The sequence below is a fragment of the Cetorhinus maximus genome, chromosome 29 (assembly GCF_964194155.1).
Source record: "Cetorhinus maximus chromosome 29, sCetMax3.hap1.1, whole genome shotgun sequence".
In the NCBI taxonomy this organism is placed as follows: domain Eukaryota; kingdom Metazoa; phylum Chordata; class Chondrichthyes; order Lamniformes; family Cetorhinidae; genus Cetorhinus; species Cetorhinus maximus.
Genome location: NC_135907.1, coordinates 15769885 through 15785934, shown reverse-complemented (window position 1 = coordinate 15785934; position 16050 = coordinate 15769885). Strand labels below are relative to the sequence as shown.

Below are 16050 nucleotides of genomic sequence, written 5' to 3'. Positions count from 1 at the left end.
CCACCAGACTTGAAGAGTCATTAGCTGAAGGGATGGAGAACCAGAGGATTTAAGATGATTGGCAAAAGAGCCAGGGGGTACATGAGGAAAAACATTTTTACACCGCAAGTGGCCTAGAATGCATTGTCTGAGAATGTGGTGGAGGCTTTCAAAAGTGAATTGGATAATTATCTAAAGAGAAAGAAATTTATGGGTCTATGGGGCAAAGGAGGGGGAAATGGGGCTAGCTGAGCAGCTCTTACAGAGAGCCAGCAAGGACCTGATGGGCCGAATGACCTTGTTCTGTGTTGAAACATTTCCATGATTCTTTGATACAGCATAAACAAACACAGCATGATCAGCCCTCACCTTGTTCAGTACATGGAGCAAACTTTCATGTCATTTATTCAAGTTTTTCAGTTTGGAAACTTACGGTAACAAACTGGTTTTTAATATTGTTCACCATCTTCATTCTTCATCCTCTTTGTGATGACTCTGGATTACATCAGGGTACCAGCTGATATACAGGTGTCTTGTGGTGCAATGGATAGTGTCCCTGTCTCTGAACCAGAAGCTCTGGGTTCAAGTCCCACTCCAGGACTTGGTGGTTATGGAAGGTGTGTTCATAATATGCCAAAGAGGTTGGTTATCAACCTGCAGATCCTTTCAATACATGCCAATGGCAGGTGGTAAGAGTGGGACAGATTCCTGGTCAGCTGTGAGATGGAAAGATAGTTGCACTACCATCACTATCCATAGCTCCAGACTACAATGTGCATGTAAGAATTCATATTGCCACGGCAACTCAGACTCCCTGACTGAACCACCACAAAACCAACGTAAGGTTTCCAACTGTGCTCGGTTGCTCTGGAGTCTCCGGGAATTAGAGATTCATCTCCTGCAGCAAGAAGCATAGGAGTCATGTCATAAATACATTTTTAAAAAAACAAATCTTTGGACGCTTGTGGATAGTTGAGATGAAAACTGAGTTTGATACATTTTTGTCAGATAAGGATATCATGGCATAGAGATAAAAAGTGGGTAAATGGAGTTCAAGCACAGGTCAACCATAATCTCATTGAACAGCGATCAGGATCAAAGGCCTAAAAGGTCAACTCTTAACTTGTTCATGAGTCACTGAAAGCTAACATGCAGATGCAGCCAGCAATTAGGAAGGCAAACGGTGTGTTGGCCTTTATTGCAAGAGGATACAGGAGTAGCGAAGTCTTGATGCAAAGAGCATGGCTGAGACCACATTGTGCACAGTTTTCACCTCCCAACCTAAGGAAGGACACGCTTCATTTTTAAAACTGTATTCTTTCATGGGATGTGGGTGTCACCGGCAAGGCCAGCATTTGTTGCCCATCCCTAATTGCCCTTGAACTGAGTGTCTTGTTCGGCCATTTCAGAGGGCAGTTAGGAGTCAACCACATTGCTGTTGTTGTGGGTCTGGAGTCACATGTAGGCCAGATCAGGCAAGACCTAGCAGATTTCCTTACCTAAAAGGCATTAGTGAACCAGATGGGTTTTTACAACAATTGTTTCATTGTCACAGGCTGGCTTTACAGTTCCAGATTATTAATTGAATTTAAATTCCACCAGCTGCATGAAGGTCTGGGGTAGCAGGATTGTCCTATATGAGGAGAGATTGAGGAAACTGGGCCTGCATTCTCTGGAGTTGAGAAGAATGAGAGGTGATTCATTGAAGTGTGTAAAATTCTTGCAGGGCTTGACAGGGTAGATGCAGGAAGGATGTTTCCCCTGGCTGGGAGTGTCTAGAACCTGGGGACACAGTCTTAGAATAAGGGGCAGGCCATTTAGGGTTGAGATGAGGTGAAATATCTTCACTCAGAGGGTGGGTGAATCTTTGGAATTCTCCACCCTATAGGGCTGTGGCGGCTCAGTCATTGAGTATGTTCAATCACAGGATCTTTACAGTGCAGAAGGAGGCCATTCGGCCCATCGAATCTACGCTGGCTCGCTGAAAGAGCAATCTACCTAATCCCATTCCCCTGCCTAATCCCCATAACCTTGCACATTCTTTTTCTTCAGGTAGCAATCCAATTCCCTTCTGAATACCTCGATCGAACCTGCCTCCACCACCCTTTCAGGAAGTTCGTTCCAGACTCCAACCACCTTCTGGGTGAAAAAAATTTTCCTCACACCATTTCTACTCATTTTGCCCATTTTTAAAATCTGTGCCTTCTAATTTGTGATGTACTCTTGAGTGGGAACAGTTTCTCACTATTTACCCTGCCCATACCCCTCAGGATCTTGAATACCTCTATCAAGTCTCCTCTCAGCCTGCTTTTCTCCAAGGAAAAGAGCACCAATCTCTCCAATATATCCTCATAGTTACAGTTCTTCATCCCGGGAATCATTCTTGTGAATCTCCTCTGTACTCTCTCCAATGCCTTTACATCCTTCCTCAAGTATGGTGCCCAGAACTGGGTGCAGTACTCCAGATGAGGCCTAACTAGTATCTCATACAAGTTTAACATGACCTCCTTACTCTTGTACTCAATGCCCCTATTAATAAAACCTAGGATACCATGTTTTATTTACTGCTCTCTCAACATGTCCTGCCACACTTATTGACTTATGTACATATACACCAAGGTCCTTCTGTTCCTGCACCTCCTTTAGAGTTTCTCCCTTTGTTTTATACCATCTCTCCACGTTCTTCCTGCCAAAATGAATCACCTCACACTTCTCTGCATTGAACTTCATCTGCCATTTGTCTGCCCAGTCCACTAACATGTCTATGCCCTTTTGAAGTTCAAGACTATCCTCATCACAGTTGACAATGTTTCCAATCTTTGCATCATCCGCAAATTTAGAAATCAAGCCCTGCACCCCACAGTCCAGGGAGAGCAAGGGTCCCAACACTGACCTGACCCTGAGGAATTCCATCACAGACCTCCCTCCAATCTGAAAAACAACCATTTATCACTACTCGTTGTTTCCTGTCACTCAGCCAATTTCTTGTCCAAGTGCCTACTTTTGTTTTTATTCAACGAGCTAGAAGTTTGCTCACAAGTCTGTTGTGTGGCACTGTACCAAATGCCTTTTGAAAATCCATATACACCACATCAACAGCATTGCCCTTATCAACCTTCTCTGTTACCACCTCAGAAAAAAAGCAGAGATGGATAGATTTCTAGATATTAAGGATATCAAGGGAAATGGGAAAAAATGGTTAAGGTAGATCAGCCATGATCTAGTTGAATGGTGGAGCAAACTCAAGGGGCTGAATGGCCTACTCCTGCTCCTATTTCCTATGATCCTATTCCTATTTAGCATGGATAATGTATTCCCTAACAAGCTCAACTGAGGCATTGAAAATGAAAACCGAATTCTTGGTTTCATCCTGTGACAGAAAAGATTTCAGTGTCGACTAGTTCAAGCACATCAACCTGCTAACTCACAACAACAACCTGCATTTATGTAGCACCTTTAAACGTAGTAAACTCCCACCCCCCATTACACACACAAACACACTTCACAGGAGCACAAACAGACAAAAATAGATACTAGCCAAAGACGACTCCTTTGGCCAAAGAGGTAGAGTCTTGAAGGGGAGAGAGGGAGGGAGGTAGAAAGGTGAAACAGGTTGGGAGATGACATTCTAGTGTTTAGGATCTGGATGATTGAAGGCATGACCATCTATGGTAGGCTGGAGGATCCGTAGGAGGCTAGAATTTGAGGAACATAATGTTCTCAGAAGGCTGTAGGTCTGGAGGAGACAAAGTATCCTTCAGATATTATAAACCATTAATAAGTAACTTGAATGTGCTTTTGCCAAACTGAGGACGGTCCACGTAATTATTAGGCAGCAGATTCAGTTTTGCCCTCAACTGTCTGTGGACTGAACGGAGATGAGCAAGGCCAAAATGTGGTGGTTTATTATTAATGTAGAAAATACTGTCAAACCTCCTGGGTCTCTCAGGCTGGAGGTTAAGATGCAGCAAAGCTTCACAAAACAAACACTGCGTGGTCTGTAGGAGCTTCGACAATCATTAGCTGGGGAGAGCAAGGTGAATCACAGTATTAGAACGCTGTTATTTAGTGCAGTTCATTGTGTGGGCAGTAACACCGAAAAACCACAGGAAACAAAGATGCATGTAAGAAATGCCAAAATCTATTCTGAACCCGAAGAGCTGATTAACTGATATCTTGCACTATTGCTGCTCAGGTCTTAGAAATTTTTTTTAAAAAAATCCTTTGACGCTGCAGTTGGCTGCTGTCGCCTTTTACAATATGAACGATGAGCAGGAAAAGACTAGCTGTTCCATTAAGTCTGCCCCGCGTTCTGGACCTTCAAAACTGGAGGATTTCAGATCCCGGCTGCAGCCCAATCTCCTGGGAGGGTCAGGGACACGAAAACGGAAAACCAACACCCGAGAAAAGTGGGGAGATCAAACTGGGGAAAATTCCTCTCCAAGCTTCTCAAAGCCCAATCCAGGAGATCACATCGGCCAATGTTTATGTTAACTGGTAAATTGCCTAGCTTTTCTAACATGGTCATCGCTACCCCCCAAAACCAGAACCAGTCCAGCACTCTTTCTGAAGTTGGGCGGAGTGTCATCACAGACCGTGGGAGGGTGGTAATTTATTCCAATGTTCCACAATTCTCTGGGAAATGAGGATGTGCCCAACATCCAGACTCTTGGGATTACTTAAATGCACAATTCCTGGTCAGACCCAATCTGTCAAACTGAAACACTCAAACAGTGGGTTTGCAATCCATCCCTTTATTTATTTTATAAATCTCTCTATAGTTTTTCTCCTTATTTCCCCACTGACTTTCTTAGTAACTATCTTGATTTTATGCCCCCCACCCCAAGTTTTGGAAGGAATGGCCTCCTTCTGTGCTACTTGAATCAAGAGATCTTGAATGAGGCAGCATTAATGGACTGCAACCGGTCAGAGTTGTGAAAATCTCTGATGGGCGGATTTGCTCTCTGGGGGTTTTGCTTGATCCCTGTTGGGGGACCTGAGGGTTGATCTCACGGCGTTGTTATTATCTCGGTGGTTGATGGCCTCCCTCAGGAGTTTGAATGGGTTGGGGGAGCTGCAGAAAAGTGCCCGGTGCTCTCTGTGGTTCAATGGGGCTGAAGCTTTTTTCCCTTCTGCACATTTTGAATGGAAAGAGACTATAAAATACAACAAGGAGGGGTCTGAATGTCCTGGTGTGTATACTAACCTACTGCACCTTGCTATGTTACCATTCGGGTTTATGGCCGTTACATTGAGTCATTAGGGTACAGAAGGAGGCCATTTGGCCCATCAGTTCCATTCTGCTGCAGCGCAGGGACTGTTTGCTTAATTTGTTTGTACATTCCTTCAATTCTCACCTCTTGTGCATCCCCAATTTCCTTTGATGGCTGTTCTTTTAATTGTCTGGATCCTAACCTCTGGAATTCCCTCCCTAAGTTCTCTACCTCTGCACTTCTCTCTCCTCCTGTAAGCAGCTCCTTTAACCCATCTCTCTGAGCAAGCTTTTGGCCACCTATCTCCTTATGTGGCCCAATGTCAAAATGTTTAGTGTTGAAGGTGTGTATATATAGAGGCAAACAGGGTTGCTTTTGAATTACCTAAACGTAATCTTATTTTTACTGAAAATGCTCCCAGCTCCCATGTAATAATATGGTTGCTGTATCTTTTCTAGTAGGCTTGGAAGAGTGCTCTTGGTGAAAATGCACTAGGTTCAGACTGCTTTAAACTTGGAGCTATGCTAATGACTTGGTTTCTCATTGCCTCAGGGTATAGAGTACCTGATACAGAACAAATTGTTGTCTCCGAAGGAGGAGGATATTGCCAAGTTCCTATACAAGGGGGAAGGCCTGCATAAAACAGCCATCGGAGACTATCTTGGAGAGAGGTGAGGTCTATATCTAAGGGAATTCATGGGGTTGACAAACTGTAGAGTGCGACCGAACACATATCCTCTAAAAGCTGAGGAAGGAACAGAAAGGGCTTGCATTTATACAGCACTTTTCATCTGCTCAAGTCATTAAGCCAATGAAGTACTTTTTAAAGTGTGGTCAAGTTGTAACGTGAGAAATGTCACAGCCAATTTGAATACAGCAAGCTCCCCACGTACAGCAACATGACAATGACCAGCTAACCTGTTCTTAGCTGTTGGTTGAGGAGTAAATATTGTGGCGAGCCACATTCTTGAATACAACTGAGTGGAAATTTCTAGGCCATTTCAGAAGGCAGTTAAGAGTCAACCACTGGGTCTGGAGTCACATGTAGGCCAGACCGGGTAAAGATGGCAGATTTCCTTCCCTAAAGGACATTAGTGAACCAAATGTTTTTTTTTTTACAACGATCCAGTAGTTTCACGATATTAACGAGTGGCTTTTTAGCTCCAGATTTTAAAAATTAATTGAATTTAAATTCCCCCACCTACTGTTGGGGGGGAAACTTATCTCTCTGGATCATTAATCCGGGTTTCTGGGGGATTACTGGGCCACTAACATAACCACTGTTACCTGTTCTGATCGCCAAGGATAAACTGGCTTTCCAATTGGCTGGGCAAAGGCATGGCATTGTGAGGGTGGACATGTCAGGTGACCAATGGCAGAAGCGTGGAGAGCAGAGCAATTGGAAGTGAGAGGTCATGCGATGAGACCTCCAGGAACGCGTCCAGCTGGAGTTTGTGACCCTGGGCGAGGTTGCCTCTGAAATACTAACTGACTGTCTTTACTCCTTTTTCTCTGCAGAGAACCATTATACATCAGGATTCTACAGTGCTTTGTAGAACTGCATGAGTTTGCTGACCTCAACCTTGTACAGGCGCTGAGGTGAGAACTTTTGCACAGGGTTGTCACAGCTTCACTTTCTGCAAAAACTATTCAAAGACTTTCTTTTTCCTCTTGGGCTTCCATTTTTTTTCAGTTTCTGGTCCTCCATTTCATTTTTCCCTTCTGCCTTATTTTCTTATCCAACCAGATCCAACCCCCATCACCGCCCACCCCCATCAAAACCAGTTACTGGCCAAAGGTGGCGCTATTGAGCAAATTTCTGAGATCTCACTCCCAACATGTCACCATCTTGTATAGAAAAAAACTCTTATGCTCATCAATTGACTTATGCTTATCTATGGGTAATACTGCAGGCAACCTGAAAAAAAAAGACTTGCATTTATATAGCAACTTAATGGCCTTCAGATGTCCCAAAGAGCTTTACAGTCAATGAAGTACTTTTTGAAGTGCGGTCACTGATGGAATGAAGGAAACACAGTATAGCAAGCTCCCCAAAAACAGCACTGCGATAATGATCAGATAATATGTTTTTAGGTGTTGATTGATGAATAACTGTTTGCTGGACACCAGGGAGCACTCGCTTGCAAAATAGTGCCTTGGGTTATTTTACATTCATGTGACCATGAAACTACCATTGATAGCCCAAAGGAAAAACCCATCGGGTTCACTTCAACTGCCATCCTTACCTGGTCCGGCCTACATGTGACTCCAGACCCACAGCAATGAGGTTGACTCTTAATTGCCCTCTGAAATGGCCTAACAATAGCCACTCAGTTCAAGGGCAATTAGGGATGGGCAGCAAATGCTGGCCTTGCCAACATGATTGCCAACTGTGATTAAATGTATTCCTAGTAGTTTCGCCACATGACTTGCCCCCACACTCCAGCCATTAGTCGGCCAACACATCCATCCTTGTGACGCACTGCCTTCCTACACCAATTGGAAAGCAAAAAGACTCATTTCCCAATTGGATGATGCTTGACTGTCGACCAAACAGTCTTTTTGATACTTTGAACGATCTTACATATTTCTACCAGATCACCTCCCCGAGACCTCCTTACCTAGACTGTCCTTTCGTCCCTGAAACTAGTGAGAAATCTTTGTCAAAAATGCGTGGATGGAGCTCCTAATTGTCCTCCTGTAACCTGAAGAGGAAGGGTTCCAGGCCAGATGGGAGCTGTGAGATAACGTAGATTGCCAGACACAGTCCTTTTATCGTGAAGATCTGGGTCTTGAGATGCAAATCCCTGGCCATTGCTAAAGTTGCCTGATGGAATGTGTCTGAGTTGTGTCCACATATCCCCCAAATGGACAGCAATTTTAGCCCACATTACACTAAGAAGCCTGAAGAATAGAAAGAGCTGAAACTGGAGAAATTGTCAGGGTGCTACAGAGGGTCCCTTCATGCATTGAGTTGCATAGTTAGGGTGATGTAAAGGGTACTCCAGTATTATTTCTCTTCTGTACACCCCAGTGAGTGTTCAATTGTTCTGTGTTTAATTAGGTGAGTACGCTTACTATTGGTGCTTACTGCACTTGACTTAGGCCTGGGTGTGGACTGAGGGAAAAGTAAAAAAAAATCTGTAGAAAGAGGTAGAAGCCAGAACTGAAACATGGAGCAGACATTTTAAAGCACTGTAAATAAAACCTTTTACGCACATAGAAGCTAGTGTCATCTCTACATAGCTCTGAGATATATAAAATAATCAAGAATCTCCTTCACAGCCACTCACGTAAAGATGGTTATTTTCCTCTGAGCACCATCTCTCATTTTAACGGGTGCATTACATCTAACCATTCCCCCCGTCTATCCCCAAAATAAACCCTCATGTGTATCTCTACCAAAGTACATGTTTTCTCCAACTTACAGGCAGTTTTTGTGGAGCTTCCGATTGCCAGGTGAGGCGCAGAAGATCGACAGAATGATGGAAGCTTTCGCAATGCAATACTGCCACTGCAACCCAGACGTCTTTCAATCGACTGGTAGGAAATAGTCAACTCTTTATCTCACAATAACGTTACAGGGAAGGGAATATATCTATATATTAGTAAAAATCTTTCACAGTGTGTGTACAAACCTACTTCCCATTGTTGCGATTTCTGATCAACATTTAATTTTTTTGGGTTATCATTTCTCATTCAATTTTGCTATGTCAACCGTCTCAGCGTAGTTCCAGGCACTGGCCACAGGTGACGCTATTGAGCAAATTTCTGAGATCTCACTCCCAACTGTCACCATCTTGTATAGAAAAAAACTCTTATGCTCATCAATTGACTTACGTTCATCTATGGGTAATACTACAGGCAATCTAAAAGAAAAGACCTGCATTTATTTAGCAACTTAATGGCCGTAAGATGTCCCAAAGAGCTTTATATCAATGAAGTACTTTTTGAAGTGCAGTCACTAATGGAATGTAGGAAACGCAGTATAGCAAGCTCCCCAAAAACAGCACTGTAATAATGATCAGATAATATGTTTTTAGGTGTTGATTGATGGATAATTATTACCTGGAGAACTCACTTGCAAAATAGTGTCTTGGGTTTTTTTACATCCATCTGTGTTGGTAAATGGAGCTTTGTTTTAACACCTCATTTGAGAAACACAATCGCTGAAAGTATGGCACTCCTTTAGTACTTGATTATCAGCCTAGATTATGTGCTGATGCAGATCTCTGAAGTGGGATTTGAACCCACAAGCTTCTGACTCAGAAGGTAGGACTGCTACCCACTGAGCCACAGCTGATACAATTTCTGGTCAGCACCTCTTTTAAACTTTTCCCTTTTTTTTTGCTTTATTCTTTCATGAGATGTTGGTGTTGCTGGCAAGGCCAGCATTTATTGCCCATCCCTAATTGTCCTTGAACTGAGTAGCTTGCTAGGGCAGTTAAGCATCAACCCCATTGCTGTGGCTCTGGAGTCACCTGTAGGCCAGACCAGGTAAGATCCCCTTCCCCAAGGGGGACATTAATCCATGATAGTTGTCATGATCACCATTCCTGAGACTATTTATTAATTGAAGTTAAATTCCACCAGTTGCTGTGGTGGGATTTGAACCCATGTTCCCAGAGCATTAGCCTGGGCCTCTGGATTACTAGTCCACTACGTCACAATCTCCTGTCATTCCCTCATCCATGTCAACCAAACGAATGAGACATGCCAGGTATCAGTCTCCTGCCTTGATTGACTTCAATGCCATTCTGTGGTTGGTCAGTCATTTGGGACGTCACATGATCAGATTAACTCTCGAGATGCAGTAATTTCATCTTGCACCATTGTTCAATACTTTATGTAAACAGGGAGTGCAAGGCCTCCGCCAGCCCTAGGGTTTATAACAAGCTTCCGCTTGGAAGAGACGTCTTGGAGTTATCATTCATTTCCTTATCTTCACAGAATTGCTTTACTAGGCGTAATTGCAAATACATCTTAAGGGCTAACAGGTTACCTTTGATTGCAGATACCTGCTACGTGTTGTCTTTTGCAATTATCATGTTGAACACAAGTCTACACAATCCGAATGTTAAGGAGAAACCAGCACTGGAGCGGTTCATAACAATGAATCGTGGGATTAACAATGGAGGAGATCTTCCGCACGATCTTCTCAGGGTAAGCACACGCTAATAATTCACTGCTTGAAAATAACCAGCATTGCAAGAGTGTACATTTTTAAAATTCTTTCATAAGATATGGGTGTCGCTGGCAAGGCCAGCATTTGTTGCCCATCCCCAATTGTTAGCCACCAGTTAAGAGTCAACCACATTGCTGTACATCTGAAGTCAGTCACATGTAGGCCAGACTGAGTGAGGATGGCAGATTTCCTCCCCTAAAGGATAATAGTGAACCAGACAGGCTTTAGCAACAATCAATGATAGTTTCATGGTCATTATCACTGGGGCTGGCTTTATATTCCAGATTTATTAACAGAAACTCAAATTCTACCAGCTGCCTTAGTGGGATTTGAACTCATATCCCCAGAGCATTAGCCTGGGCCTCTGGATTACTAGCCCAGCAACATTACCACTATGTCACCCTCTCCCCTATACACCAACATTGGAACAGGAGTGGGCCATTCAGCCCCACATGCCTGTTCTGCCATTTAATTAGGTCATGGCTAATCTATATCTTAACTCTATCTACCTTGGACCCATATTCTTTAATACGCTTACCTAACAAAAATCTAATTTCCTTTTTGATATTTTCAACTGACCCCTCCCCTCCCCAAGCCTCAACAGCTTTTCTGGGGAACAGAATTCCAGATTTCCAGTGCCCTTTTTATGAAGAAACGCTTCTCAACATCACCCTGACCCTAATCTTAAGGTTGCCAACCCTCCAGGATTGGCCTGGAGACTCCAGGAATTGAAGATCAATCTCCAGGACACTGCTGTGTGTGTAACCCTGGAGAAAAATCATCAGGACGTTAAAAAAAGATTGTTTTAAAAAAAATATACCATTTCTTTGAGCGTTTCTCTTTACCAGATATAAAAAGATTGAAAATGGGGGCAAAAAAGGCTGACAGTCAAGCATCATCCAATTGGGTAAAGAGTCTTTTTGCTTTCCAATTGGTGTAGGAAGGCAGTGAAGTCACAAGGATGGATGTGTTGGCAGCTCATGGTGGGATTGCGGGGCAAGTCATGTGATGTGACTCCAGGAACTTATTTAATCAAGGTTGGCAACTCTAACCCCACCAGAGGAAATAGTTTCTTTCCATCGAAACTATCCAATCCTTGAATCACCTTAAACACCTCAATTAGATCATCCCTTAATATTCTGTGTTCAAGGGAATACAAGACTTGTCTATGCAACCTGTCCACATAATTTAACCCATTTAGCCCCAGTGAATCTTCATCACACTATCCCCAAGGCCAATATATCCTCCCTGAGTGTGGCGAGTTGGGAGGGGGGGGGGGGGGGGGGGGATGGGGAGGGGGAGGTGCTGGAATTCCAGGTTCTGGAGTCAGTTGGATAGAACTTCAAGTCGAATTGAACCTTCAGGTGACGAGAATTTCAAAAGATTCCCTCCTTTTTGATTCTTTGGAACAGAATTTGTACGAGAGCATCCGGAACGAGCCATTTAAAATTCCAGAGGATGACGGGAATGACCTAACACACACGTTTTTCAACCCAGACCGGGAAGGGTGGCTTTCGAAACTGGGTAAGTGGGAGGTTCCCAGTCGCTGGGGGCTTCGAGAGAGGTCGGGGCAACGGACCAAACACAACAAAGTGACAGACAATTGACCACAGGGCCCCATTGTGAAACGTATCGGAATGTATCGGGGGGTGGGGGTTCCTTGACTACGGGCTCCTAGGGTCCATTGGAGATACCCCCATGTTTCCTCTCCCACTCTGGTCTCTGCGCTATGCCCCCTAAACCCCCTTGCCTTAATCTCCTATCCTGGCCCCTGCAGGAACTCCGCAACTTATCTCTCCATCCGGCTCCAGCGATGATCTCCATTGGGGCCAGCTGCAGTCCCGGCAGTGGCCACCACTCCCAGTGGCGCTGCTGGGGGCATAAAGTTGCCAGCCATTTGATTGGTTGACAGCTCTTGGGGGGGGGGGGAACGGAAGTCTCGCCTTGAGCTAATTGATGCCCCTCTGAGTGATAAATGGATGAGGGGGCGGCCCATTGCTGGGGGAGGGGATGGGCGGCTTCACCTTCGGCTTTCTTACCGGGGTTGGGGGGCCGGGAACTCCGGCGATGCGTAAAACCCTGCCCAGGGAATGCAAAGCCGGGTGCCTGGTGGCGCAGTGGGTAGCGTCGCTGCCTCTGGCTCCGGGTTTGAGTCCCACCCCAGGACTCGATGGTCAAGGAAGGCGCGTTTACAACATGGCGAAACAGGCCGATTGTCAGCCTGCAAGTCCTTCCGGAAACGGCCACGGCAGGTGGTGAGAGTGGGGGAGACTCCTGGTCAGCCCTGCTTAATGTGGAGTTGTGCCCCTCAAGTTCAGGCCAACACCCTCAAAAAAAAACCCCCAACAAAATGGGGTTGAGAAACTTATCAGCCATGACTGAATGGCGGAGCAGACGCGATGGGCCGAATGGCTAATTTCTGCTCCTATGTCTTATGGTCTCCTTCAGGAAAACCAAGCTACGGGAAACAGACAAAAGCATGTCATTTGTCTGCCTCTAGATGCTGGAAGTCTTCTAGGCCTAAGAATACAAACTGAACTCTTATAAGGAGAATGACAAGGCTTTCAGCATCAGGTGGACTGAGGCCGAGAGCGGAGGTGGAGCTGGTGTGCTTTGTGTACATGGTATAAAAGTAGGGGGACAGAGGGGGTCTCCCATCTAAGATGGAGGTGAGAAGAATCCTTTTTCTCTCAGGAGGTTGTGAATCTTTGGAACTCTCTTCCCTGGAGAGCAGTGTCGGCCGGGTCACCAAATATTTTTAAGGCACAGGCAGATAGATTCTTGATCAACAAGAGAGTCAAAGGTTATCGGGGGAAGGCGGAAGGAGGCCACTGTCGGATCAGCCATGATCTTATTGAATGGCGGAGCAGGCTCGAGGGGCCGAATGGCCCACTCCTGCTCCTAATTCGTATGTTCGTATGTAACAAGCCCACACTTTCATCTTGATTGAGGTCGTGCCACAGTGCTGGAGGTGGGGGGAGGGGGGAGCATCAACCAATCAGGCCTTAGCAACTGGTTTCACCCTCACGCTGGTGATCCTATTCCAGCCAATCAGAGGGTAAAATCCGCCGTGTGATTCCTTTCCAAGGTGTTGCCCCCATTGTAATGTGTCTGGTGCTATCTTTACAGGGGGTCGAGTGAAGACATGGAAACGTCGCTGGTTCATTTTGACAGACAACTGCCTGTATTACTTTGAGTACACAACAGTAAGTTGTTTTTCATTCATGTGAAGTGAGATTACATAGGATATCTGGCAGAGAAACAGGCCATTTGGCCCAACCAGTCCACGCTGGTATTTACGCTCCACCTGAACCTCCTCCTATCTTTCCTCATCTAATTCTACCATCGTAACCCTCTGCTCCCTTCTCCCTCACATACTTGTCTGCGTTTCTCTTAAATACATCAATACTATCCGCTTCACCCGCTCCCTGTGGTAGCACCTTCCACATCCTTGCTTCACATTGAGTTAAAGAAACTTCTTCTGAATTCCCAGCTCCCAGTCTGGACAACCCTCCAGTGAGGGTGTGGCCACTTGCCTCACGAGCAGCAGCTCAAATTGTGACCGTGGTCATCCAAGTCAGGCCATCACCCACCTACTGAACTCCTGCCCCGAGAGATCCACTCCTGGTGGCGTGGCAACCGTTCACACTGCGTCAGGTGAGCCGCTGAAGAGTCATAGGGACTCGAAACCTTAACTCCGCATGGATGGCCACGGTCACCTCTTGTGGAGGTCGACATCGAACTATGACTGCTTTCCCCAGCCCGTATTCTCTGAATTCCCTGTTGGGTTTCTGGGTGACTATTTTATATTGACGGCCCCGAGTTACGCTCTTCCCCCCGAGAGAAACCATCCGGTATCCAAAGCGGAAACTGTGGGCGTGCATTTTTCTCCCCCCCTCCCCCGGCTTTCCCTCACACCGCCCCCAAACATGAGGTCCACCACCGTCCCCCCCAATGGTTCCTTAGAGGTGGGGGAAAGAGGGATAAAGTGAAACGCCCCAAACTGCTTCCATACAGACCAGTGGACAGCAGTAGTGTTGCATTGACAAAGACCTGTCGTCACCTCGAGCACCACGTGACTGCGTAACAAATATTCTTCGTAGGCAAAACGTAAAGTTCCAAAAACAGCTACTTACAACAAAGGCACGGTTTTGTTTTTGCAGGATAAAGAACCCCGTGGTATTATCCCATTGGAAAATTTGTGCGTGAAAGCAACGGAAGACTCCAGAAAACTGGTACGCGGTTAAAAATTGTTCAAAAAAAAAGGGGGCGGTGGGTGAAATGATCTTTGTGATATAGAGTGAACTTTTTTTGCCATAGACCTGGTGGAAAGTTAAAGGCCGTGCCAAACATTCCTCAAGATCAAAACAGTGCGGATGCTGGGGGTCTGAAATGGAAACGGAAAATGCTGGGAGAACCCAGCGTCTTTGGAGAAAGGCTTAACGTTTTGACTCCAATGTGACTCTTCTCCGGAACGGAGAGCTCTTTGGACAATGGAACTCTTCTTCAGTTCCGAAGAAGAGTCACATTGGACTGGAAACGTTGACTCTTGTTTCTCTCTCCACAGATGCTGAGGTCTCCCCCCAGCATTTTGTCTTTCTGTTCCAAACTTTCCTTATTTTGCTGGCGCAAGGATCTCAATTATTGTCATCGCAATCATCCCAATTACCAAAAAGTGATGTGGCTGTACTCGCTCTGACTTTTCCCCATGTGGGTTGTGAAGAGGACTAGGGTTGCCAACTCTCCAGGATTGTCCTGGAGTCTTCAGGGATTAAACCTGAAATTTTCCTGCTGTGAGCTCCTCAGGAGATTTACCCATTTAAAAAAAAAGTGTTTTCTTCCATCTTCTTTGAGCAATCTTTGGCGGGGGTGGGGGGGGACGGGGTGGGGGAGGGGGAGTGCGGTGGGGTGAAATAATTGGCCGTTTGACCCGGTGGGGCAGATGGAGGAACCAGGTCGTGCGATGAAGCTTCTGACAATGCATCCACCCAGAGCTGGCAACCCTACCCAGCCCAGCAGCAGCACCTCATGCAGCAGGGAGGCAGTGGCAGAGTGGTATTGTCACTGGGCTGGTAATCCAAAGACCCAGAATAATGTTCTGGGGACCCAGGTTCGAATCCCACCACAGCAGATGGTAGAATTTGAATTCAATAAAAAGTCTGGATGATGACCATGAAATCATTGTTGTAAAAACCCATCTGGTTCACTAATGCTCTTTAGGGAAAGACAGCAGGAAATCTGGTGTGGTTGACTCTTAAATCCCCTCTGAACAAGAGTAATTAGGGATGGGCAATAAATGCTAGCCAGTGATGCCCATGTCCTGTAAACAAATATGAAAAAAAAACCTTGCACCCTGTCTGGTGGTTTAAACCCTGGAATATCCCAACAGGTCATGGGAGGGCCTGAATTCTTTTAGCCTGCCTGGTCAGCCGCAACAGTAAGTCCTGAGGATGGCAGGTCAGAAAACGTGCTGCTGGGGTGAGAAAACAAGTAGACTCATAAACGTTTACAGCACAGGAGGCCATTTGGCCCATCGTGTCCGTGCCAGTTAAGATCTGACTACATTAATCCCATTTTCCACTGCTTGGTTCATAGCCCTGGGGCCAATGGCAATACAAGTGAATATCTAAATACTTCTTAAATTTTACGAGAGTTTCTGATTCAACCACCCTT

General features: G+C 45.4%; 1 protein-coding gene across 4 annotated transcripts in view; it reads left to right on the top strand.

Moving 5' to 3' along the window:
• LOC144669293 (cytohesin-3-like) overlaps positions 1–16050 on the top strand; it is a 66890-nt gene that overhangs the window by 44369 nt on the left and 6471 nt on the right. For 3 of the 4 annotated variants that reach the window (XM_078531636.1, XM_078531634.1, XM_078531637.1), the window contains exons 5-11: positions 5745–5863; positions 6711–6791; positions 8623–8735; positions 10207–10355; positions 11790–11901; positions 13507–13583; positions 14541–14612. In XM_078531636.1, coding sequence (XP_078387762.1) covers positions 5745–5863; positions 6711–6791; positions 8623–8735; positions 10207–10355; positions 11790–11901; positions 13507–13583; positions 14541–14612 — 723 coding nt within the window. The remainder of the gene's footprint in view (positions 1–5744; positions 5864–6710; positions 6792–8622; positions 8736–10206; positions 10356–11789; positions 11902–13506; positions 13584–14540; positions 14613–16050) is intronic. The other variant, XM_078531635.1, reaches the window with a different exon arrangement.